This window comes from Orycteropus afer, unplaced genomic scaffold (genome assembly GCF_000298275.1).
Source record: "Orycteropus afer afer isolate SDZICR_OR568_19922 unplaced genomic scaffold, OryAfe1.0 scaffold00021, whole genome shotgun sequence".
Taxonomy (NCBI): Eukaryota; Metazoa; Chordata; class Mammalia; order Tubulidentata; family Orycteropodidae; genus Orycteropus; species Orycteropus afer.
Genome location: NW_006921608.1, coordinates 11,038,316 through 11,065,329, shown reverse-complemented (window position 1 = coordinate 11,065,329; position 27,014 = coordinate 11,038,316). Strand labels below are relative to the sequence as shown.

Here is a 27,014-nt window from a genome sequence, read left to right as displayed (position 1 = left end):
ACAAACATCAGCTTTCTTATGTAATGGATGTTAGCTCGCATTAAGAGTGACACATGGACTGAGCTAGCCATTGAATTCACAGTCTACAACAAGGATGCATACGTTGTCTATTATTTGTTAACACCAGGGACACCTTGGCGAACAAACACGTTATCCCTGTCCTCAATGAGTTTGAAGTCAGATGGGAAGACATTGTAACTAATTAAGTGTGAAACGCTACAGAACAGAAGTTCCTAAGGATTGAGAGTCAACAAAATATTCTTGAATAATAAGAAGGTGTATAACTGCAAAGTAGTTTGAGTACAACTCTGTCATTTTCACTCCATATCCAAGACACTGCCTAGTCACTTACCTTCCTACTATTCCAGAAGAATATTTTGCTGTTCTTAATCCTTAAGGAGAGCTCAGGTGACATAGTGCCTAAGGCACATGACTGCTAACGAGAAGGCTGGTGGTTCAAACCCACCAGCTACTTCTCCGAAGGAAGGTTGGGCAATCTACTTCCATAGAGATCCCACCTCGGAAACCCAAGGAGGGGTTGCTATGAGTCTATTAGACTCCACAGCGGTGAGGTTTGGTTTGGTTTGATTAATCCCTAAGAGCTTCTCTGTAACATTTCACATACTAGTATTATTCAAATTGGATTCTTATTTCTACAAGATATAATTAGCATCTCAGGTTAATGTTTAAAGTATACCCACATTATATTTAAATAAACCGTAGCTGACCTTGTATTTTTTGGTATGTGAGATATCTGTGGTTTAGAGCTATATTCGTCTTTTAGTATTTCCCTCTTTCCTTCCACTATTCCAGCCTGAGGCCCTTCATTAGACCAGACACGGATGTTCGCTTCCTTACAAATGGTGCCGAGTTCTGTTTAAAGATATGAAATTTCAAAAAAATGTGCTTGTTTCTGATACGAGGGGAAAAAATTTTTTCTTTTTTTCTTTTTTTTTTAATTTTCTGCTCACCTTGCAAAATAACTAATTTGCTGGTAATTTAACTGGTCAATCCTGTTGTTTATGACTTCAGTGGTAAAAATGATAGAGAATCCTCTTTTTCTCTATGATATGTTGCTGTTGTTATGTGCCATCGAGTCGGCCCCGACTCATAGCGACCCCTCCTTGGGTTTCTGAGGCTGTATCACTACGGAAGTAGATTGCCCCATCTTCCTTCCGAGGAGTGGCTGGTGGGTTTGAACCGCCAGCCTTCTGGTTAGCAGTCAAGTGCCTTAGGCACTATGCTACCAGAACTCCTTTCTCTATGATATACTTAATTCCAAATCAGTTTTTAAGTGGGCCCATTTTAAGACCAAACAAACCCTACAATGGAGTAAAAAGCAGCACTACAGAAGCACACCTCAAGCAGAGCTTCCAGAACGGGAGACTGTTGGAGACAACCGGGGCTGAACAGAAAGTGAGTCTATAATTTACTTTCCCCTCTGCAGAGTGTGGTGATGGTGGTCTTCAGTGAAGACAAAAACCGAGACGAACAGCTGAAATACTGGAAGTACTGGCACTCCCGGCAGCACACAGCGAAGCAGAGGGTCCTCGACATTGGTAAGTGGGCTACAGTCTTTGACGAAGTGAAATGTTGTCGTGAAGCCAAAGGGGTCCAGCCCAGGAGTCACAGTGAGCATCCACATCACTCTTGGGATGTGCCAGGCTAGTCTGTGCACTTTTCATGTAAACATATTTAGTTCAAACCAGGTTGAAAATCAAAATTGGGCTAAGCCAAGAGAAAAGCATATTCTTTTCCATGGAACTCAACTTTGTGTCACATAGTAATGGATACATATTTAGATACATGTTTTTGTTACCTGGTGCCACTTTCAGAAAAATACAACAGATGGATAGCTTGAGCAAACAGGAATTTATTTTCTTACAGTTTAAGAGGCTAGAAGTGTGAGCTCAAAGCGCCAGGCTCTGGGGCTGGGTGAAAACCCCTTGACCTTGGGCTTCAGCTCAGCCTCTTGCTCCTGGCCTGCTGAAGCTGAAGGCTTTCTTCACTCAGGCAGCTGCTGGCTGCTGAGGCTGACAAACCCAAAGTTGGCAAGTAGAAAGGCACAGTCCCAATGTTACCAAACCACATGCCAGGCCACTGATTCCAGTCCATCAGAGTCCCAAGATTGAAAGACAGCATGACAGGCTGCTAGATGACAACTCAGCTACACACAGGCTCCAAGGTGCCAAAAAGCTGCAGCCCATTCCTAAAGCTTCTCCTTCTATACTGGGAGTAGACCACATCCCTAAAGCAGCTACTCATCTGCTTGTAGCAGATTCTACCATGGAGCTGATTATCAATCTCATCATGGGGAATAACTATAAACCAGGCCCAACCAAGTTGACACATAACATTAACTACCACAATCTACAAGGATCCTTTGTGTTTTTAGAACATGTTTCCATGCTCTCTTATGTTTGAGCCTCGTAGGTAGGCAGGCAAGTGAGAAGAACTGTTAACCCTGTGACATGAGTAAACTCAGGCAGGCACATGCCACTCTAAGGGACATGGTGAAGGTCACATGAATAGATAGTAAACTTTAGTCACTAGTTCTCCATCCAATGCTTCTTCTCCTCCAACACATGCCTGGTACACATAGTACTAGGTGGCCAGGTGACCAAAAGCATTTGGGAGACCAAATTTTTCTGCCAATAGAGAAGGGATGGACCTGCCAAGCACATTGTCTGCAGTCTGTATTCTCTTAACCATGATGTCTGTTCTCTAGACGTTGGTAGTCACCTGTATGGTCAGCACTTAGGGTCTAGTCAGGGAAACAGAGCCCATGCCAAGTAGCTCGATGGAAGGAATTCATTGCAAAGATTAGAAGGGCTAAAGGCACAGTGAGGCAATCCAGAGACGAGAAATGGCAGGAACCTGTGGTTATCATCTGCAGGACTGAAGGGACAAAAGGAGGAGGGGCTGTAGTAGGAACCACTTGGACGGAGTTTAGAGCACGGTGAGGCTGCCCCCGGAGGAGCTGGGACTACAGTGGGAGCAGCTTTCAGATGGGAGGAGTCACTGTCAGAGGCATCTCTCAGTGCCGAGAGAGGAGGAGACGTGGCCTGGCTTCCTGCCTTCCACTCTCCTGCCCGTGCTTCCCATTGGCCCCGTGTAACCCGAAACCAGAGGGCACAGCACCCCAGAAAATGTGATTTGCAGGAGTCCACCTCTGAGAGATACAGAACAAAACAGGGCAGCGCAGAGACTGAATCTTAAAGTTTCTAAGAGCTAGGAACACAGACAGTGACATGTGTTTGTAAGTAATTTTAACACTTAATACTTTTTGTCCATAAGAAATGAGTGGTTTCTCATTTGTAGGCTTTATTACCCCATATGGTAGACCAAGAGGCTGTGGTTCCAAGGAGTGTAGGTAAAGCAAAGGCTCCCATTGTGTTGGATGACAGAAGGTATTACTGGGTCATTAAAAGGAAGGTTTTTTTTTGATTTCTTACTCACTGCAATGATAGATTTGTTTAAACCTTCCACCTTGTTCTTTCCAAGAGCCCTCTGACCAGTGGCAGAAAGGTGCCTAGGTTAAGGTTAGAGACTCAACTTTTGAGCACATTGAAACTATACAGGAATACCTCAGAGATATTGAGGGCTCGGTTCCAACCCACCCCAATAAATTTTTTTCTTCCCAGTGTATGTAAAAGTTATGTTTACACTATACTGTAGTCTATTAAGTATGCAACAACATTATGAAAAAGTGTGAAATAGTGTGAGAATTATCAAAAGTGTGAAATAGTGTGAGAATTATCAAAATGTGACACACAGACACGAAGCACTGGCTATTGGAAAAATAGTGCCAAGAGACTGGCTTGACACAGGGTTGCCATAAACCTTCAATTTATAAAAAAAAAAAACACACTATCTGCAAAGCACAATGAAATGAAGCCCAATAAAATGAGGTAGACCTGTACTGGTTTATATTCTAAAATGGCGAAGCCACTCCTCCTCTACCACACTCCTTCTCACATACACTCACACACCCTTTTTATTAACCAGTCAAATATATTTATTTGTTTTATAAACAAAGAAACCAAGGTCTGCAGCGGTTCATCCACACTCTACTTCCCCTCATTCCCTCTCACGTGATTTGTCCATGGAGAATTAGTGCAAGAGTTGGGATAAGAACAGGCTTCAAAACTCAGCTCAATATACTGGACCTCTGGAGCTAGTTGACTAGGACCAGGCATTTGATGATACTTGCCTTAACCTGCTTTGTAGCCAATCTGCATAGAACAGAGGAACAATTTTATTTTATTTGGGAATTTAGCCTTATAATTATGACCCAAGAAAATGAGAGCAGCAGTTAAATAGAAATATGGACTAGGTCCAATTAAGGCAAATGATAAAAGAACTTTACTGGCATACTTGTCAATTCAACTTTGATATTGTTGCAGGGTTTATTTGTTTTTGGACCAGAATGATTTCTCAGATCTTGTAAGACTTCAGATCTCATCTGCCTTCTTTATCATCTCTTCCCTTCAAACTCTTCTCCTTCATGTAACCCTACACACACACACACACACACACACACACACATGCTTTGTCTTTGAGATTTGTGACTTTTGCTAAGTAGAAATGTGGCTAATAGGGCTACATGCTTTGACCCTGAGACCAAGGCATTAAATAAGTCCCTTTAGCTTCAAACAGACAATACATTTTCTGAGCACAGTCTGTACCCCTAACTTCAGCTAGCCACCTGCCAGCTGCTCTCATGGGGTGAGGGAATATGCAAAAAACAGTATGTAATTCATTATTCTACTGTTCTTCTGCAACAAAACCATGTATTCCCCTGCCAGTGGGTCATTAGCACCATGTTTGCATATGAAGGAGAAAGGGCCTGGAGCAGCATATGCATTTGGACCTGTGCACCATTGGGCGGGACTCTGCAGTGCTGTGTTGAGAATGTTTATAGGACCACAACCAGTAGTACCGTGGAGGGTGATCAAGGCCTTTAAGGTGAAGGGAGGTGGAAGTGCTATACATTTGCTAGTTCTGGTTGAGGACATTGTTTTCTCAAAAAGAGAAGGAAGAATCCAAAATTACTCACTATATTTCTTTATCAAAACCTCCAAGAAGCTGGAGGTTAAAGGTAGGACTTAGGGTTGCTGTTCCCAAATCTTCAGCAAGTGTGAATTCCTGTCTGGTCAGAAACTTCAACTGACCCATCCAGGTTGAAGCTAGAGTTGGAGGTCAAGATGAGGTCTCTTTAGCTAAAGCAGAGGTTCATAACTGGTGGTCCCTGGAATCTATGGTGGGCATTAGGGCAACCACCCACCTCCTCAAATTATACATGACACAATTCAGTTTGCATGGCCATGTGCCATTTTTCTTCACGTTTTCTGGGTGCCCAGGATAACCAGCCCTGCGCTGGGGTGGTGTGCCTCCATTCAGGCCTCCACCAGCAGAAAAGCAATCCAGCTTCACCTCCTGGTGTGTCTACTTTCTCTGGAATCTCTGTGGCACTCATGCTCAAGGATTGTCCTGCTGAGTCTTATACCTTGTTATGCCTTTCCACGCAGAAACTTACGTCAACTATGTTGTCAGTAGCTCTTTGAGGCCTGTCCACTTATCTCCCATAGCTACATAGTTAATTCTCTGAGCACTGTGCCAGTTGCCTGATGAGAGGACCCGTGTTTCTCCAGAGGAGTTCTGTCTGTGGACACTGGGAGCCTTAGGGAGGAGGATGATCCTCAGAGAGCTTTGAGCCTCAGCTGTCCAGGTGCCTCATGACTTGAGTATGTTCCTAGTGAGGCTCTTCTTGCATCACACCACGCCTGTTCCTGCACTAGCTACTCCCTTTGTCTGGAATGGTCTTTGGACAGGTATTTAGATCACTCACTGTCCCTTCTTTCAGACTTTTCTTTGTTTCCTTATCAGAGACATCTTCCCTGTCACCTTACCTGAATGTTGTGCCCTTAACATGTTCTATCTCCCTTATTTTACATTAGAGCACTTATCATCACCCAACATATTCTTGTTCTATATTTTTTGCTTATACATCTTATTGCTTTTTCCCCCTTCTGCTAAAAATTCAACTCCATCAAAGAAGACACTTGTCTGTTTTGTTCTCTACTCTGGCCCCAGTTCTTAGCCCAGGGATTGACACATAATGAGTGTCAATAAACATATCCTAATGAATGAGTAAATGAATGACAGACTGAATGAAATTCTTATGGTGGCAGATGTACGCCTCTTGAGGGAAAAAACTGTATCTTATTAACAGCTACCATGCACGTGTTCACTGCCTCCTGTGTTCTAAGCAATTCATATAACTCACATATCAACATTTTGGCCTCAAAACAACTCATTTTGTGCTTTAGAAACTAAGACAACCAGGGATTAAGAATTAATACCCAAAGTTGTTGTTAGGTGCCGTCTGGTCAACTCCAACTCACAGTGATCCTGTGTACAACAGAATGAAACACTGCCCTGTCTTGCACCAGCCTCACAATGCTTGCTATGGCTGAACCCATCATTGCGGCCACTGTGTCAGCCCATCTCATTGAGAGCCTTCCCCTTTTTTGTTGACTCTCCACTTTACCAAGCATGATATCTTTCTCCAGGGGATACTCCCTCTGACAATATGACCAAAGTAGGTGAGATGAAGTCTGGCCATTCTTGCTTCCAAGAAGCATTCTGGCTACACTTCCTCCAAGACAGAAATGAGATGTAATCCACACTGCACACTGTAGTCTTCAATTTTTATCAGTAAGTACTTCAAGTCATCTTCACTTTCAGCAAGCATGGTTGTGTCGTTCACATATCACAGGTTGTTAATGAATCTTCTTCTAATCCTGATGCCTCATTCTTCATATAGTCCAGCTTCTCAGATTATTTGCTCAGCATACAGACTGAATAAGTATGGGGAAAGAATACAACCTTGATACACTCCCTTCTTGATTTTAAACCATGCAGTATCCCCTTGTTCTGTTTGAATGACAGCCTCCTGATCTATGTACAGTTTTCTCATGAGCACAGTTAACTGTTCTGGAATTGTCATTCTTCTCAACATTATCCATAATTTGTTATGACCAACACAGTCTAATGCTTTGGCATAGTCAATAAAATACAAGTAAATGACTTTCTGGTATTCTTTGTTTTCAGCCAAGATCCATCTGACATCAGCCATCATATCCCTCATTCCACATCTTCTTCTGAATCCAGCTTTCATTTCTGGAAGTTTCTTATCAATATATCACCACAATCATTTTTGAATTATCTTCAGCAAGATTTTACTTGCATGTGATATTAATGATATTGTTCAATAATTTCCATGTTCTGTGGGATCACCTTTCTTTGGAAAGGGTACAGATACAAATATCTTCCAGTCAGGTGGCCAGATAGCTGTCTTCCAAATTTCTTGACACAAGTAAGTGCCTCCAGTGCAGCATCTAGTTGTTGAAACAAACAGATGGGTATTCCATCAATTGCTGGAGCCTTGTTTTTCACCAATTCCTTCAATGCAGCTTCAACTTCTTCCTTCAATACCGTTGGTTCTTGATCATATGCCACCTCCCAAAACAGATGAACATCAACCCATTCTTTTTGGCACAGTGACTCAGTGTATTCCTTCTATCTTCTTTTAATATTTCCTGCACCATTCAATATTTTGCCCATAGAATCTTTCAATATTGCAACTCAAGGCTTGAATTTTTTCTTCAGCTCTTTCTGCTTGAGAAATGCTGAGTGTGTTCCTCCCTTTGGTTTTCTAACTCCAGGTCTTTTCACATTTCATTATAATAAATGACTTTGTCTTCTCCAGCTGTTCTTTGAAAGAGCTCTGTTCAGCTCTTTTATCTTGTCATTTCTTCCATTTACTTTAGCTACTTTCTGTGTGAAGGCAAGTTTCAGGGTCTCTTCTGACAGCCATTTTGGTCTTTTCTTCTTTTCTCATCTTTTTAATGACCTTTTGCTTTCTTCATGGATAATGTTCTTGATGTCATCCCAGAATTCTTCTGGTTTTTAGTCATGGGCATTCAATTCATCAAATCTATTTTTCGATGGTCTCTAAATTCAGATGGGATGTAATCAGGTCATATTTTGGCTTTCGTGGACTTGCTTTAATTGTCTTTAGCTTCAACTTGAACTTTCATATAAGCAGTTGATGGTCTGTTCCACAGTCAACTTCTGGCCTTGTTTTGGCTGAAGATACTAGCTTCTCCATTGCCTCTTTCCACAGATGTAGTCGATTTCATTCCTATGTATTCCATCTGGTAAAGTCTACATGTACAGCCACCATTTATGTTGTTGAAGAAAGATATTTGCCATGAGTAAGTCATTGGTCTCACAAAATTCTATCATTCTATCTGGTGTCATTTCTATCACCAAGGCCATATTTCCCAGCTACTGGTGATTCTTCTTTGTTTCCAACTTTTGCATTCCAATCACCTGTAATAATCAACACATCTACATTGCATGTTTGGTCAATTTCAGACTGCAGAAGTTGGTAAAAATCTCCAAGTTCCTCATCTTTGGCTTTGGTGGTTGGTGTGTAAATTTGAATAATAGTAGTATTAACTCATCTTCTTTGTAGGTGTATGGCTATTATTTTATCACTAATAGCATTATACTTCAGGATAGATCTTGAAACATTCTTTGTGATGAAGAATGTCACACCATTTCTCTTCAATTTGTAATTTCCAGCATAGTAAATCATATGGTTGTCAGATTCAAAATGGCTGAAATGAGTCCATTTTCAGCTCACTAATGCCTAGGATATTGAACTTTATATGTTCTCTTTCATTTTGGATGACTTCCAATTTTCCAAGATTCATACTTCGTACATTCCATGTTCCAATTATTAATGGATGTTTGCAGTTGTTTCTTCCCATTTCAAGTCTTGTTACATCAGCAAATGGAGGTCCTGAAAGCTTTACTCTATCCACCTCATTAAGGTGAGCTCTACTTTGGGGAGGTAGCTCTTCCCTAGTCATATTTTGAGTGCCTTTTGACCTGAGGGACTCATCTTCTGGCACTATATTGGACAGTGTTTCAGGGCTATTCTTAAAGTTTTCCAATAATATATCAGACAGTGCTTCAGGGCTATTCATAAGGTTTCATTGGACAATTGTTTGAGAAGTGGATGGCTCCTTCCTTCTTCCGAGTCTGTCTTAGTCTAGAAGCTCTGCCAAAACCTGCCCACCATGGGTGACACTGCTGGTATTTGAAATACCAGTGGCATAGCCTCCAGCCTTATACAACATGCATGCCACTACAGTATGACAAACCAACAGATGAGTGGTCTTACCCAAAGTTACAACCTGGTAAGTGGTCTAACTATAATAAGACCCAAGAATGTTGGAGATTATTATTATTCGATGCTTTATTATTGCCTATATTATTGTTGTCTTTATTGTTCTATTCTTTCCCTCCCCTCTATGTCATCCTTCACTTCACCTGTATTCTGTCCCCTAAGTTAGTGCTTACTGGACACTGGTGTATTTGAGTAACCGAAGGCACCTACTGGACACTGGTGTATTTGAGTAACCGAAGGCAGTCAGACTTGGAGAAAATTTTGGGATCTGAGTGGTGGGGTCCTTGATGACTGTTTTGGCACTTCTGGAAGTCAGCTCTGGTTGGTAGTTCTTGGGCACTATGCATAAACTTTTTAGGGGGTAGGGTTGGGGGAGATGGAAATATTAGCAATACTTCTGCACTTGATATAACTAAAGCAAACAAATCCAGACCCACATAGATACTGCTGCTTTTCAAAGTCACATAAGCAAAGTTCTCCAACTCTCACAAGTTTGTTCTTGTGAGCTCATTGAGCAACAACAATTATTCAAGGTCATAAATAAGTTTACATTCTGAAGCTCAAGGAGCACCTGTGTCAATAGACTTCCTGTATGGAATAGCCACTTAGATTATATTTGTAGCTTGGTTGTCTCTGAATGTGAGAGCCTCTTTATAATGGAGTTACTGATGGTCCCATATTAGTTAATACCAGCTTGAAGAAAGACAAAAGTATTCCACATTCATTCAGTAAATATTTATTGAGCACCTTCTGTATGCCAAGTCATTTGTTAAGCATTATTGATTCAAAGGAAATTAAGGCATAGTCCTTGGCCTCAACCTACTCAAAGAGGTTGGCTCAGTACTGAGTTTGTTGTTGTTGTTATGCGCCGTTGAGTTGGACCCGACCCATAGCGACCCCTCCTTGGGTTTCCGAGGCAGTATCACTACGGAAGTAGATTGGCTCATCTTCTTTCCACAGTACTGAGTTTAGTCAGGGACATATTGACTTTTAAGCATATATATATAGCACACAGTATGATGTAGTGTTTAAAGCATTAGGTTGCTAACCAAAAGGTTGATGCCTCAAACTCACCAGTTGTTCCATGGGAGAAAGATGAGGCAGTACAAGATTAACAGCTTTGAAAATCCTATGGGGCAGTTCTACTCTGTCCTATAGAGTTGCTATGAGTCAGAATTGCCTTGATGGCAATGGGTTTTGATTTTTTATATAGCACACATATAGCAGGGTGGAAGTTCTCTTGGACCTATTTGCACAGTGGAGGTTATCCAGTTTTGTACAGTGTGTGCCACTTAAAAAATATTTGCAATGAATTGCACATTACAATATTAACTAGACTAGATATTAGATCTACTCAAATAGTGGATAATTCCAAAAGCACTTTCTAGAGAAGGCACATTTTCCTGTTTGTTAGCTTTCAAATAGGATAATTTCAAAAAGGATAATTAGAAAAAAGAAGTTCAACAACTAATATTAACTAAAAAGTGAAAGTCAGAAGCTATAACAGATAGATTAATTTGCAGCACATTCACAGATAATTTCTTTCTATGGAACAGAATAAAGAATTGCTTTACTGTCTTCCAATGCAACTATTCCAAAATAACAAACATCACAGATTTTACATTTTCAGAATAGGTGGTATGGCTTGTAATGTAATGAGACCAATTCATAAGCATATCCAAAGAAGAAATAACTGTTTTACAGTTACATCCCATGTAACTGGCATTGATATAATTTTGTAGTTAATTGTGAAACTAACCATACACTCTTCATTCAATCTCAGCCTTTAATTTTGGGTTTATAGTAATTTTGGCCTGACCAAGCCATGGTATTTTCAATGACCACATGTGCATGTGAAAGCTGGGCAATGAATAAGGAAGTCCAGCAAAGAATTGATGCATTTGAATTATGGTGTTACTGAAGCATGTGGAATATACCATGGACTGCCAGAAGAACAAACAAATCTCTTCTGGAAGAAGTACAGCCAGAATGCTTCGTAGATGGTCCATACTTTGAACATGTTATCAGGAGGGGCCAGTCCCTGGAGAAGGACTTCATACTTGGTAAAACAGAGGGTTAGTGAAGAAGAGGAAGACCCTCAATGAGATGGATTGACACAGTGACTGCAACAATGGACTTAACAACAGAAATGATTATAAGGACGGTGCAGGACTGGGCACTGTCTTGTTCTGTTGTACATAGGGTCACTATGAGTTGGAACTGACTTGATGGCATCTAACAACAAATCTTCCCCTGTATTGTTAATATTAATCCTGTAGTTCTCTACAGTAATTAGCAGGTAATTATACATGTTCAGTTATTAGTATGTGATTATAGGATTTTCAAGAGTGCCCAATTACAAATCTACTTCTTAAGAGCCGATTGTTACACTGTAATCTATTGATAGTAGTTTTATATGAAGGTAAAGTTTTTCATGAAAACCTAAGTTCCAGCCACATTCAAATATTTCTTCAAGTTTAGTTCTCTATGAAGGTCAAAGAGAAGCCTTTCAATAAACAGAATTTTGCTTGGCTGACCACTGAATTACTCAGCTTGGTGGTCCTGCCCAAGCCTGGGAACTCTCCTCAGTTTGGAGTCATACTCTAAGTTACAATAGAAGCTGTAATTAACAGTAAGTAATATTTTCATTTTTTTGTTTGTTTGTTTCCTGAAGGAATCTGGCACTGGTGATTCAGTGGCAGAATTCTTGCTTTCCATGTAGATGATCTAGGTTCAATCCCTGGCAAAGGACCTGTGTGCCACCACCACCCATCTGTCAGAGGAGGCTTGCATGTTGCTGTGATGCTGACCAGGTTTCTGCAGGGCTTCCAGAACTAAGACAGACTAGGAAGAAAGACCTGGCTGTCTAGTTACGAAAATCAGCCAGTGACAAGCCTATGAATCACAATGTTCTGATTCACAACTGATGATGGGAATGGCACAGAGCTGGATATCTATGTGTTGTGCATGGTGTCTCCATGAGTTGGAGGCTGACTTGATAACACCTAACCACCACTGAAGAAGAAACTGGCTTTGGGGCTGCACTACAAGTGTGCTTTGTTAGGCTACTCTGAGAGTTGTGCAGAAAAATGGGAGAGTGAAGAGTTGGGTGGAGAGTTAGGGTGATGGATGTTGAATGGGGTAGAGTAGGCAACTGCTGCTGTCCAGGAGGCTACGTGCCTGTGTGAACTTGTGGTCCAAATGGACCCAGCAGACAAGAATATCCAGCTACTACTCATCTCTCACTTCACTAGGGTTTTCACCTTTGTTTACCTTAGTTTTCTGGAAAGCTGTCCTTCTCAGAGTTATGCAAACCTGCTTTCTTCCTGCAGAAAGGAAAATGTGAGTTTTCTGCCATTAAAAATAACTCAAAAACCAAACTTACTGCCGTCAAGTTGGATCCAAGTCATAGCAACCCTTCCTTGGGTTTCCTGGTGGCATAATGCCTAAGGCACTTGACTGCTAACCAGAAGGTTGGTGGTTCAAACCCACCAGCCACTCCTTGGAAGGAAGGTTGGGCAATCTACTTCTGTAGTGATACCACCTTGGAAACCCAAGGAGGGGTGGCTGTGAGTCCAGTCTGACTCGATGACACGTAACAACAACAACAAACATCACTACGCCCTGGAAACCCAAGGAGGGGTCGCTATGAGTCCGATCTGACTCATGCACATAACAACAACATCATCACTATGGAAGTAGCTTGCCCAATCTTCCTTCCGAGGAGTAGCTGGTGGGTTTGAACCGCCAGCTTTCTGGTTAGCAGCCACATGCCTTAGGCACTACGCCACCGGAACTCCCCAAAATAAGTAAATGGAATTTCACTTTGATTTTTTTCCTCTAGGCTATTTTCACACTTCTGAATAGATATGAAAGGTAAATGTGATTTAAAAAAAAAAAAAAAAAACTTCTTAAAGCCTCCACCTTTAGAAACAAAATTCCAGTGAGAGCCAAGGTGGTAAGTCAGAGCTAATTCAGAAAAGCCAGTTTGATCCCGGCTTCCTCCACAGGGCCGGACATGAGAGGGAAGCTGGGTGTAGGCCAGGAACCACACAACATGAAGATCCTCATTCTTCCTCTCTTTTTCATCAGCTCTGTTACCACCTTCATGCACAGTGTAAGACATACTTTGTTTTATAGAGAAGTGCTGTTGCTGAAAATTTCTTTCCATCTTCAACATACGGTAAGGAAACACTTAACGTGATAAAAATGCAGTAAGGTATGAAGGTTGTGTATTTTAAAGCATTGTAAAATCCAAGCTTTTTTTAAAGGTTAATATCTGTTGAGAAAATAATAATTTTCAATAATTATTAAGACACTGTGGGTTTTCATTTATTGCCCATATCTCAGTATAATCCTAGGAATTCACTCTGTTGAGGACAAATTGTCTGGAGGGAGAGTCACTTGTGCTGCAGGTGTGACTGGTTGGTATCTAGGGTCCCTCCTTGATTCCTCCAGGGAAGGGTCTAGTGCAAGGCCAGAGCTGACAGTAGATCTTGAGTTACAACATCTGATGCCCTGCAGACTCCCTTTCAAACCATTGCTGTGTCTTCCTCTCTCCTTTTATACCCACGTTTCTTATGAAGGGAGCCTACACTCCCCACTCCTCTTCCTAAACTATTGATCTCATTTCAATCTAGCCTAACCACTCTTTTATTATAATTTCTAAATTCCAAATCCATAGGTCTATTTTCACCCCTCATTACTTTTTCTTAGTCACTTTCTACCTCTCCTTTGTTCCTGCCTAGATTGTCCCTCCTTCCACTGGAAGATATCTCACCTCTTAGAAACTTCTTCCCTGTGCCTCTTTGGTGAGATCTTCGTATCTTTTCCAGGCCTCTGTTCCCTCCATGGACTTTGGTTTATATCCAGACAATAGTACTTTGGGTGTTTCACTGGTTTTACCAGTTTACATTCTGTCCATCCCACTAGAAGCAGAACTTTCTGAGTGCAGAGAGAATTTGTCTTCTTACTTTTGTATACCCCAAAACTGGTAAAGCCTGGGAGCTCTGGTAGTGTAGTGCCTAAGGCATTTGACTGCTAACCAGAAGGCTGGCGGTTCAAACCTACCAGCCATTCCTCAGAAGGAAGGTTGGGCAATCTACTTCCGTAGTGATACTGCCTCAGAAACCCAGGAGGGGTCACTATGAGTCGCATCTGGCTCGACAGCAGTGGGGTTGGTTTGGTTTAGTAATGCCTGGGACAAAATAGATGCCCAGTAAATTCAACTAGTTGATGAGCAAACTGTCATGTGTGATTTTGTGTATCTCGGTGATGGTTATGGTGAGTGGACATAGGTCTAGTTAAGTGGGAAATCAGGCTGGGATCAGGCTTCTCCTCTTCCATACTGAAAGGATCACTTTTGATAGTACCATTCCAGATGCTGAGGGTCCACATGTCTTTGAGTACTTTAATTGATTATATTTAAATATTATTTTATTACAATATAGACTTTCTGGTGAAACTTTTTTTAATAACTGTTACACTTAGTTGCAAGCATAGAAATATAATACAGAGGATATTTCTGCTTTTAAAATTAATTAGAAATTATTACTGTTTCAGCAAACAAATGGTAAATAATTTGGAAACAAACTTTAAAAAAAAAGTAGCTAGATTAGGAAATAAAAAATTGCAGTTCATTTGACACTTTACCATTCTTTTTCTTCACTGATCTTTGGAAGTGTGTGTATCTAGCTCTGGACATTATTATTATTTGGTAAGTTGTTCTTGTAAAGATTATAAGGTGTTGAGTGAACAACCAGAAGGGATTTTACAGAGAGGTTTAAAGCAGGTAGTGGATGTGTGATGACCCCTCTGAGACTCTCTGTTTCAATGAAAGGGTAAACCTGTCCCATAAAGAGATACTGGCTTAGATGGAAGGAGCTCTGGTGGCGTAGTGGTTAAGGCATTTGGCTGCTAACCAAAAGATTGGTAGTCTGAACCCACCAGGCACTCTGTGGAAGAAAGATGAGGCAGTCTGCTTCCATAAAGATTTACAACCTTGGAAACCCAATGGGGGGTCACTATGAGTTGGAATTGATTTGATGGCAGTGAGTTTTTTTTTGCGGGGGGGTTGGCTTAGATGATGAACTTTGAAAATTAACACACACATACACATATAAATGAATAACTGAAGCCACAATATTTAATGCTATAAAATGCATTATTTCTTGTCTTCATTCTTTTCTATGTATTTATCAGGCACTGTATTTTTTTTTCCCTAATCAGTGGGACCTTTCCTATTTAATATCTGTGGTTAAAATACTATTCTATCATCTTAAACACGTAACCTATAGTTTTATTTGCTTTCATGTTTTTGGCCTGGGGCCTAATTATTTTCTTTTTTCAGAACTGCTTAATAGTCTCACATTTTTTAGTATTTTTTGATTGGCTTAAAAATTATTAAAAACATACCTAGAGTCTGATAGTTTCATGAGATTCATGTATTTCCTGAGTGAAGCCACAGAGTTGTTCTTTGTAGCCATTTTTGAGCATTTATCAGAAGTCTTCCCATCACTGTATCTTTCAAAAAAAACAAATTTATGTCTTCCCAATACCCTCAAGTATAAAATTAGGCAAATTTAACATTTTTCTTCTCTGTTTACAAAACCCAAAACTTGCCAAGAGACGCTTTTTCCAAAATTAAATTAAGCTCTTTGAGGTTGTAGAAGCCAAAATAAGGTGAAGCTAATCTGAAGAAAACTCTTTGAAGAGGCTGCCAGAATGTGGAACCACTGCGGGGTTTTCTGCTTTTGAAAAGACAAGTATTGAAATAACTGAGCACTTAAAAAATGAGTCTCGTCATTTTTCAACAATCCTATGAGGTAATCCTGTGATAAAAATCCTTTTATCATCTCCATTTTACAGACAGGGAAACCAGCTTAGAAAGGTTCTAAAGCTTTTCGAGTGTCGCTGCTCATTCAGTCGAACTCACCCACAGTCCCCAGGTCCTGTGGTCACCATTAAAAACTAGTTGTTGTCGAGTCACCCCTGACTCATGGGGGACCCATGTGTGTCAGAGTAGAACTATGCTCCATAGAGTTTTCCATGGCTGATTTTTAAGAAGTGGATCACCTGACCTGTCTTCCTAGGCACTTCTGGTTGGACTTGAACCTCCAACCTATCAGTTAGCAGCTGACCATGTTAACCCTTTGTATCACCCAGGAACTCCACAGTCAGCTTTACAGAGGTAAACAATAACGGCAGTAATGATTTCCCTCTTTTGAAGAAGAAATATATTTTCTTAAAGACATATATTAAAGAGAAGTGAATTTTCAATTTTGAGAGACTACATCCACAAATAATGTCAGAGCTGGCGGCAAATAAAGAGGAATAGGAGCACGAGTAATTCAAATAGCAGTTAATGCAAAAATAATTCACATAACAAGCTAGAATAGTCAATGAGGCCCCCCACATACACTCCCATCACATACAGGAAAGATTGAACTTCCTATGTCTGTTAACCAGAGTTCTGTATCTGTGTTTGGGCAGTTAGGGAACTGGGCAGATTGAAAATGGAGTTAACTTCAATGCAAGTTTTGTTGCTGAAGGAACTGGGCTTGTGGTTCAATCCATGTGAGGAGTTATAGTTATTGTGATATGTCTACGTACCACCAAGTACCCAAAAGTAATTTCTGTTGTTTGAATCTATTCAGTCTGCAAACCAAAAGTGCAATGACATGTTTTTGAAAATTATTTTTGACACTAAGCCTTATTAGACATGAGAACCTGTTTTTGAGAGAGATTGTGAAATGTCTTATTATTGAACAGCACTTCTTGAGTACCAATAGCTAAAGTACCATCATTTGAGAAAGAGTCCATTTTCTTTAGTAAATTAGAGTTAGTTCATGTTTTGTCCTATAATAATGCCATTCTTCCTCATACTTCTATATGCTTTCCTGAGAGGAACACTGCAGGTTGGGTACTATTATGGAGCTGGGAAATATTGTTGTTTCTGGAATCATCATCTAGGTTGGAAATCATTGGGGACCATTGTGCTAGAGAGAGCCCTGTCAGTAGGTGTGAGATGATTATGGCGGATTAACTACTTTAGGCAGTAACTTCTTCTTCTTCTTCTTCTTTTTTTTTTTAGTTGATTGTAAACTAGATTGTGATCTCCAAGTAAGCTTTTATTTATTTGTTTGTTTGTTTGTTTGTCTATTATTGTGATTTGGGTGAAAATTTACAGAGCAAATTCACTTTCCATACAGCAGTTCACAGTTCATCACAATGCAACAGCTCCCCTCCCACTTCCTCTCGACAGTCACCTCTTCCCTGTGTCCATCCCTCCATGCATCCCTGTCCCCCGAGCTGTCTCCCTGTGCATAAACAGCCCCTTTCTCCCATGATTGTTCTCTCCAAGGGGTGTATTTACCTCAGGTAAATGTTCAACTCCTATCTCTGTCTTTTGCTTGGCTGGAAGCCACAGGTGTGGGTTCAATTCCAGACCTAAAGGGCAACTAGGGGCCATAGTCTCAGTGGTTCCACCAGGCTCTATTGGACCAGCAGATCTGGTTCCCCCCCTTTTTTTTTTTCCAAATCCTTTTGAGTTTTGTTCCACATTGTTCTCCCTCTCTATCTAGGGTCTCTGACATAGATCCCTCTCTGAGTGGTTGACATTGGTAGTTTAGGCAGTAACTTCTAATCTTATGTACCTATAACTTCTTGCCCTTGCAACCTCCCTTCAAGAGTTTTATGATGTTAAGCAATGCAGTGAAGAATAGAAAGCTAAAATAAAACATGAATAATTAGTGCTCTGTGCAAATATAAAGTATTGACATCAATACTTCATCATCCATATTGTCATTTATTCAGCAAACTGTTAGAAAGTGCCAGGTATTTTTGGATGGATCACAGTTTAAATGTGTGGACCAGAGGTTAAATAGTTCAATTAAATCTCACTGAGTAACATGGACTAATGCAAAGAGATTAATTTTTGGAGTTATATGCCTTAGTACATGTTTAGGCATATACACATTAGTTTATGTGTCAACACACAAGATATGACCTATTGTCAGAACCAGCATTAAAAAAAAAAATCAAATAGAATATGAAATATTACCCTACAGTGGAACAGAGTAATGGGTTATAATGTGAAATGTGTCTCTCCCTTTACGATTATGATCATACAGTTGGAAAGCCATGACATTGGGCTATATAATTTCTTCTTTAGAAATAGGAGGATGAATCAAACAGAAATAAATATGAGGTTTAGCCTAAAGAGAAAATCTCAAGGAAGATTCCATCTTAAATATAAGGGCATGATGATATGGCATGAGAGTAAGTAGTAGTAATACTAACAAGAACAGCTTTATGAGTATCAAAGCGTCACTGTCTATCAGTCAATACACTGAGTCAGAAATTTGTATTCATATTTTCAGTCATTATTGTTCCGGGCTACGTAAGGGAAGGTGTTCATTTGACAGATTTGATACCACAGCACTCAGAACTCTCTGCATTTATATACAGGCAGAACTTCTTGGTTCCAATGTTAGCTTGGCCCCTTGTAAATTAAGCAAAGTTAATGGGAGCATGACAAGTGGTATTTAATATGGTTATCTGTTTCCTATTCTACAAAATGGGAATAATAAAAATTGTTACTGCTCACGGTTATTAGGAGAATTACATGAGACAATGTTTATGAAGTGAGTATATTTAGTACTGGGCCTAGCTCTCAGAAGTAGTCAATTCTCAAAAATGGTTGCTGTTACTATTATTTGCTCATGAGCTTGGACCAAATGATGGGAATACCTTCATTTCCTCCAAAAATTCACTGAAGTGTCAACACACATAAGGAAACCCAGGTTACTCCTGGCTTACTGAATTCATTAGACAGTTCTTGTGAGTCATTCAGGTTTTAAGAAGGTGCTTCTTTGTTTCTGAAAACCAGAGAAAAGTTTCAGAACCTACTTAGAGTTTTTTTTTTTTTTTTCTGTCTGATAATAGCTAGAGCTAATATCAGAAAGTATCAGAGCTCATGATCCTAGAATGACCCTGATTGTTTCCTGAATCTGCACTGAATCCTATTTGACCTTTGCAGATATGGGAAAGTGATATTTGGGGACAGATAGGATGGGGGAAAATATTGGTTTTACCATCCACTATGAGATTAGCAAGGTTACGCTCTCTTTGATGGAGTCCCTGACTGGGGAAACAATTCATTCAGCTGCGAACTGAAAGCTTGGAGGTTCTAGTCCACACAGTGGGTCTTTAGAGGAAAGACTTGGTGATCTACTTCCAAAAGTTCAGCCACTGCAAGCCCTGTGGAGCACAGTTCTACTCTGATGCACATGGGGTCACCATGAGGCAGAGTCAGCTGGACAACAACTGATTTGGTTCACTTTGATGTTGTTTCTCTTTTGTGAACAAGGAAATAAAAGCTTAGAGGGGTTCAGTAGCTCACTGGAGATCACAGGGCTTGGTGAGAGAAGGACTGGAAGTTAAAATTCAGGCCTGTATGTTTCCACTGCCAGTGTTCTTTCTCCCTGTGCCTTGGTTGCCTCCCTGAAAGTAGATTGATTGTAACATTATGGTCCCAAATATATAAATCATGCTGATTTCTTGGTGTTATATACATATATATATATATATGTATATCTCTATAGGACTGTGGTGTATACACACTGATTTGGTAATGGTGCCCTGAGCCATTTCCAGCATTCCAAGTTCATTATTTCACTAGCCCAGACAGAATCCACACCTTTCAGAAGAGAAGCAATTTTTATATTAATTACACCACTCCTTTTAATCTCCAGCAATATACACAAAAAATAATTAAAAGAGATAGTTATAATTTACCAAGCATGTGAGACTTAATGAAGGTGAAGGAATGAGTGTTCCCTTTGAATGTGTTCCAGAATTATACTTCCACGTACTACCAGTTGGAAGAAAACGAAATACAAAAATCTGAATTTAAACATTTATTAAATGATGAATAGTCGTATATATGTAACGATGTGTATGACAAAAAGATTCACCATCAAACTTCCTATAGTATTTAAAATAGAAACAAATCCCGTAATTGTTTTGTAAAACTTAACTTGCTAGAAACATATATGTAAAGCATTGAATACGTGTGCATGCTCATCAGCCCTTAGTTAAAAAGCAGTGGGTCATCATCTTTATCCCTATACCCTTTATTTTCTCGGGAGGACTAACTTTGGAACACTTCTCTCAATCTTGCAGGATATGCCTGTAGGCTGTGGAGTTGTTTCCCTGTTTGCCTCCTTCCCACTGTAGCACCCCAACCCCTCTCTCCTTGGCCAAAGAATTTACAGTTGATTCAACAGTGCCTAGTCTCCTTGCCTTATCAATCTTCCATTCCCTCATTGCTTCTCTATCAGCTAGTTGTTAGCATAGGATGTGCTATGCGATTTCTCTCTTGTTGTTGTGTGCTATCAAGTCATCCCAGTAGAACTACTTCATAGGCTGTAATCTTTATGGCCACAGATCACCAGGTCTTTCTCCCACAGAGCCACTGGGTAGACGCCAATGGCCAACGTTTGTGTTAGCAGCCAAGTGCTTAACTGTTGCACTACCAGAGCTCCTTGTAATTTCTGTACAAGGTGTTAATATCCAGTGACAATTCATTGCTTAACTCATTTGCAAGATAAATATAGGCAGTGGTTAGAAGAAGTGTGTTCTTTGGCATCAAACAGACCAGAATTCAAATTCACATTGTCCTGTTACCAGCTATGTGATTCTCTATAGGTGACTTAACTTCCCTGTAGAAGGAGGATGTGGATACCAATCTCCCAGAGTGGCTGTGAGGATTAGATGAGGTAATGTTGGTAAAGGGCTTGGCTCAGGCTTGGTACTCAGCAAGTTTTCAATTTGTGCCATTTATCATCCCAAGAGCATTTGCATGTTAATGTCAGGAGATGGCAATTCCCTTACCCAAAGGGATGAGTGTTTTGGGATGGGATTCTCTAGCATGTGAAGAAGCTGGTGTCTTGTAGCAGATGGTGCTCCAATCTCACCATGTAGGTAACTACCTGAGCCTCCTGCATGTGGTTTTGGAGATGTTGTATCCAGCCAAGATGAGAAATCTTTTAAGAAGAAGAAAATTTTGCCACATTGATAATTGACATTAGGGTTTCAGTTGTAGGTATAGCACTTTCTAGGATGGGTACTTGGGCACTTCTAGCAAAATTAAAGTATCAGGGAAATGAGTAGCAGAGGAAGTAGTAAGTGATAGGGAAACTCAGAAGACAAGAAAAATAGTTTTATCATGAAAGTGAAAACTAACAAATCAGTCAAGAACATTGCTTTACTTAGATTTACTCTCGTAATAGAAGAAGGTGCTTACATTCTTATAGTGTAAATATTAGTAAAAAATATATGCAAGTGCAAATCCTTAACTGTGGCCATAGAAACAGCCAGAAGAATTGGAGAAGTTTAAATGTATTCATTGTAAAATGATGGTTTACTACCTGTCACCAAGTAACTATTAACTCTTTTCAAACTCTCTTTTTCTTTGTTAATCTTACAGCTGATTACAAGGAAAGCTTTAATACGATTGGGAACATTGAAGAGATTGCATATAATGCTGTTTCCTTCACCTGGGATGTGAATGAAGAGGCAAAGGTAAGTGAGAAGTAGCATTGATTCATTGTTCATACATTTAAAATAATGTGTCCATTCCCTGCAGGTGATTCTTTTGCAAAGCTTCCATAGGTAGGGAAGGATCTGTTAGCTTGAGCCAGGAAAAAAGGAAGTGAAGCTAGTATCTTTCTCTAGAAGTTACACACATTCAGTTACTCACAGTTAAATTGCTTTTCTGCGGATAAGGGAACAAGGGTAGTGTGTGCTGGCTTCTCAGTGGCCTCCCACAGAATAGCCAAGCCACATTTCCTCCAGGGACCCAAGTCCATTAGTACCAGGAGTTGGCCAGGAAACCTTTTCTACCTGCACCACAGATTCCTTAAAACACCCCACATAGGTCTCCATGCTGCATTCAGAGGCAAGAAAAGACTCAGCGCTAATGTCTTCTTCATGGCTAATGTCACAGGCCTCCTTCCTGTGATATGACCCCTTCCAGGTCTAAGCTTGGTTGAAGGAAGGGCTAAGCACTACAGGTCTCTGAGCTTCACGGCCTGAAGGTAGTTACAGCATCTTTGAGCCACTTCTTTCATTCCTGCTACTTAAGCTTGTCCTGGTTCTCTGGGATGCCAGTATGGTTAAGAAGTGCAATGGTAAAAGCTTTGGTTGGAAAAGAGAGTTCAGTTCCAGTTGCTGCTTTGTGGATTCTGACTCATGGTGACCCCATGCATGCCAGAGTAAAACTGTTCCCCGTAGGGCTTTTAGTGGCTGATTTTTCAGAAGTAAATCTCCAAGCCTTTGAAATACCTCTCCACGGACTCAAACCTCTAACTTTTCAGTTGGCAGCTGAGTGATTAAAGCTGTTGCACCAACCATAGGAGCCTGATAAGAAAGTAGGCTTACTGATACCTGCAATTACCTTTCAGCCACGAGTTTCTTTGACTTTATGAAAACTTCCAACCTTGTTGCTGTGCTAACTCTTCTTTCTGTATTTCTTATTTTCTGATCCTTATTTTACACATAAGGGAAGTTTCCAGAAGAAACCTAAGCTTGTTTTCTGCTTCAGTTGTGTACCATCTAGGACTATGTTAGAAGACTTTCTCTTCTAAGAAATCAAAAGGTCAATGTCAACAACTCCATTCAATGCTTTATTGTCTGTGAGCAGGGGGAAGGCTTGGTGAGAAAGGAAGTGGGTTGGGAGTTTGCAGGCATGACTTAAGAAGAAGATGAATTGCTCAGTGTCTAATTTCACTCATGTATAAAACAGTATAAATGAAACTGGCTTTAGGCCCAAGGAAGATGACCCAAATGGGCAAATGGCAAGAGAGAGTCAGAGTAGCCTGGAGAGTATTTCAGTGCTTCAGTACATGGAGGGAAGGTGGTAGGCCTTGTGATGGTTGGGAGATTAGGTTCCACACAGAACTCTAGGAAGTTTTTCTCTAGGGCCCATGCTGACTCTATTGCAAGTTCCTTACTCAGAAAATTCTGTCTCAGTTCTCTAGTGCTGCTCTAACAGAAATACAAGTGGATGGCTTTAACAAACAGAAATTTATTCTCTCACACTTAGGAGGCTAGAGATCTCAATTCAAAGTGCTGGCTGTAGGTTAAGGCTATTTCACTGTGTTCTAGAGGAAAGTCCTTGTCTTCTTTCAACATCTGTGGGCCCAGCATTCCTTGTAGATCTCCATGTGCCCTGGCATCAATCTCCCCCCGGGCCTAGGAGGTTTTCAGCACAGGGAGTCTCTGCTCCTGGCTCTTCTTTCTTGGTGGCAGTCAACTCTCTGATCTCTCTCTGCTTGTTTGTTTAATCTCTTTTGTATCTCAGAAGAGATCGACTCAAGATATACAACTGAATCCTGTAGATTGTATCCTTCTTCATTAACATATATAAATGCCTCTAATCCTACCTTATTAACATCATGGAAGTTAGAATTTAGAATACATAGGATAATTACATCATATCACTTAATGGAGGGTAATTACCTAATACTTAGAATCATGGCTTAGCCAAGTTGACACATATTTTGGGGGAGACACAATTCAATCCATAATGTTCCATCCTTTACCTCCCAAAAATTAATATCCTTGCCATGTGTACCACACTCACTCCATCATATTATCCCAAACATGCTTTTAGTACTTTATTCCTCTTCTCAATGACTTCAGCCTTATTGTTCCTGCTTCTTACTCTTCCAGGCATGCCACATGCCTCGTCTCACCTCTCTAAGCTCTGCCTGCACCTTTCCTCTTCTCCTGCCTACTCCTGCCTCCCTCTCGTTAGTTTTTGCCCTTCCTGTCCCATTCTCTTGGGGTTCAATTATGTGCTACATGCTCAGGAGGCAGCCTGTCCTGTGGATGATGTATTAAATTAGGATTTGGATACTTAGCAAGTCATCTGACCCCTCTGTGCCTCAATGCCCTCATTAAAAACAATACACTTTTCTGAATCTCTCTGCTATACCAAGCCCGATGTCAGATAAGATATGTGATGATACAGCATACTGGAGGAGGGACGTAGGGAACCGATAGCACATGACATGGGACAGAGGCAGTGGTCTAGTGGTCTAGTGGACCACACTGGGTGACATTGCAATACCTGTCTATAAAAATTCTGTACAGTTTTTCAGCAGAAATTTATTATTTTTTTAATAAAAATATCCCTGTAATTGGTTATAATAACAAAAATTTTTTGTAAGCTCAGCTTACATGCATCAATATACCTATGAGGCTAAAACTCTTAGGCTAATTCACTTTTTTGAAGCTTCTAATGTGCTTTGGTGGACTGCTAACCAGAAGCCTGTTGGTTCAAATCCAGCAGCCATTCTTTGGAAGGAAGTTTGGGCAATCTACTTCTGTAGTGAAACCTCCTCAGAAATCCAAAGACAGGTCGCTATGAGTCGGATCTGACTCGATGGCAGTGTATTTGGTTTTTTGGTTTAATGTGCTTTGGTCAGAGCTGTCATTATTACCCATTTAAATGATGCTGCAGATTACGTAGGTTTGTCTGCACATGCTAAACAAATCCTGTTGTTTTCATTGTTGCCTGTGTTTTCATAGCAGCTAATTTTGTCAGATTTTCTGGTGTTTAAGCTACAATCTTGTGGTAGTTAGTATTTGCAAACCTGTATCAGTAACTTTTTTGGGAATGAAGTGTAATAATTAAAGGAAAAGAAGGAGGAAAATTTTAAAAAAGGCTTCCACTCAGTTACTACTAATGCTGAAGCTATTCACGTTGTCATTCAATGTAGAAAGATTTTACAAGACAATTTTGTTGTTGGTACTCATATACTCTAAGAAATATTACATTTAAGGAATTTACAACTGTATTTATCACATATTATTCTATGATTAAAATTGATTATAAACATTACTAAGAATTCTGTATGGTCTGGTATGGGAGGAGGTTCATGGGAGTTGGGGAGTGATAGCATGATTTACTGCGGCTGGTGACACCAACCCCACTGATGCTACTGGTTGAGAGGAGAGGCAGCGAAGACAGAGGAATCGTGTAATTGGAAGTGCTTTGTAACGATGAAGCATGTTATGAGTGTGAACTGTGATCATCACCACTCTTTTCATAATCATGAGATTTGTGATGATGGATGCTAGTGAGTAAAAGTATTAACTGTCATGTTTCAAATAGGGATCTTTCAAAGAAAATGTATACACCTGAAGGGAAAATTTTAATGGTAGAAGTTTCAGGCTTTGTGGTAGTTTATATGAGGTAGTTAATTTGGGGTTGAGTTGGCCTTTCAGCCCATTTTGGGCCATACCACCCATTTCCCATTGATGCGAGCCCACTTTTTTTGTTCATATGGGTGAGTGTATTTGTGTTGTTTCGGGCAGACAAGTTTAAGCTCACATCCGCTTTGACAAATGGCAGTGGGGGATATTTTATATTGCTTTGTGCAGCAACATGTGTTTGTTTCTTTAATATATATGTTTTGTTATTGTTACTTGGTTATTGCAATTGTATGTGATCTGGATTAATCAGTAAGTAGTAAAAAAAAAAAAAAAAAAAAAGAAAAGAAAAGAAAATTGTTCCAAATAAATTTCCCAAGACTACTGGAAGAGTTTTTAAACAAAAATCATCAGAATTAAATCTATTTCATTGAGGAGGCCAAGAAGATTTTTATTATTTTGTCTGCAGAGTCAAAGAAATTTCTTATATTATTGATTTTATAGTAAGTGCAAAAAGCAAAATTGCTTGGTTGTTGAAAAAGAGACTTTCAACAATACAGGAAGGAAAAGGAGACTTCTCACACTGGAATGGTTTGTAATTTTCACATTGTAGAATTTTTCTGTGGGGCAATTGAGTTTGCTTTCTAATTCCTCTGGGTAATCTTTTGTAGCCAAACTGAAATCTTTAGTAGGCCTCCAGGGTGTGGTCCCTTTTAATGTCACATGATGCTTTGGCTTATGTGGCCAAAGGACAAACTCAGGACTTATAACCTTTTTATGACCCACAGAAGGTATGTACGTGAGAGAGAGAGAGAGATGTGTATCATACATTTGTGTGTTTATATTTTAACTTTTTCACTTCTTTGGTCCTCATTTGTTAATCAGGAGACTACTTTCTAAAAATCCAGGTTTCAGGGTTCTTAGAAAATTAGAGATTCTGGAAACCATGGTTCTGAGTGTCTGTAAGCAATGAGGTCTGCTTCCTTGAATGCTTTCTCTAGGCGTCTCCATTCCAAAACTTTTTCTCTGTCCACGGTGGACATTTGAGCTTTCACGCCCCAATCATACCCCACCCCCAGTCAACTGAGTTTCCCGTGTTGGGCAAAACAATGACAAAATGGAGACTGGAATGGTAGGTAAGCTCAGCTATGCCTGGGGCTGAAAGGAATTGGACGAGCAAGCCGCTAACATACCCTGTTTCCTTTGGCCAGTCCCCAGAGTGCCACAGTGCCAGCAGGCTAATGTTGCAGGTTGACTTCGGTCTGCAGTGTTGAAAGGAGCTGGTGTGACATTCATTTGAATGCCTACACTCTTTATCTTTGGTAAATCTTTATCTTTGAAGGTAGATTTTATTTTTTAAAAAATCTGAAATCACTTGGACTAAATGTGAATACATATCCATAAGTTGGATAATACAACTTTAAAGGTTTTTTTTTTTTTTTTAATGCATTTAATTGAAATATAATTTATGTACAGTGAAATACACAAAACTAAAGTGACATAGGTCAATGCTTTTTTTTTTTTTTTT

At 40.1% G+C, this 27,014-nt stretch overlaps 1 protein-coding gene across 1 annotated transcript in view; it reads left to right on the top strand.

Moving 5' to 3' along the window:
* Positions 1-27,014, top strand: part of GRHL2 (grainyhead like transcription factor 2) — a 144,610-nt gene that overhangs the window by 33,161 nt on the left and 84,435 nt on the right. The window contains exons 6-7 of the mRNA XM_007934814.2: positions 1,448-1,559; positions 21,756-21,850. Of these exons, the coding sequence (XP_007933005.1) occupies positions 1,448-1,559; positions 21,756-21,850 (207 nt within the window). The remainder of the gene's footprint in view (positions 1-1,447; positions 1,560-21,755; positions 21,851-27,014) is intronic.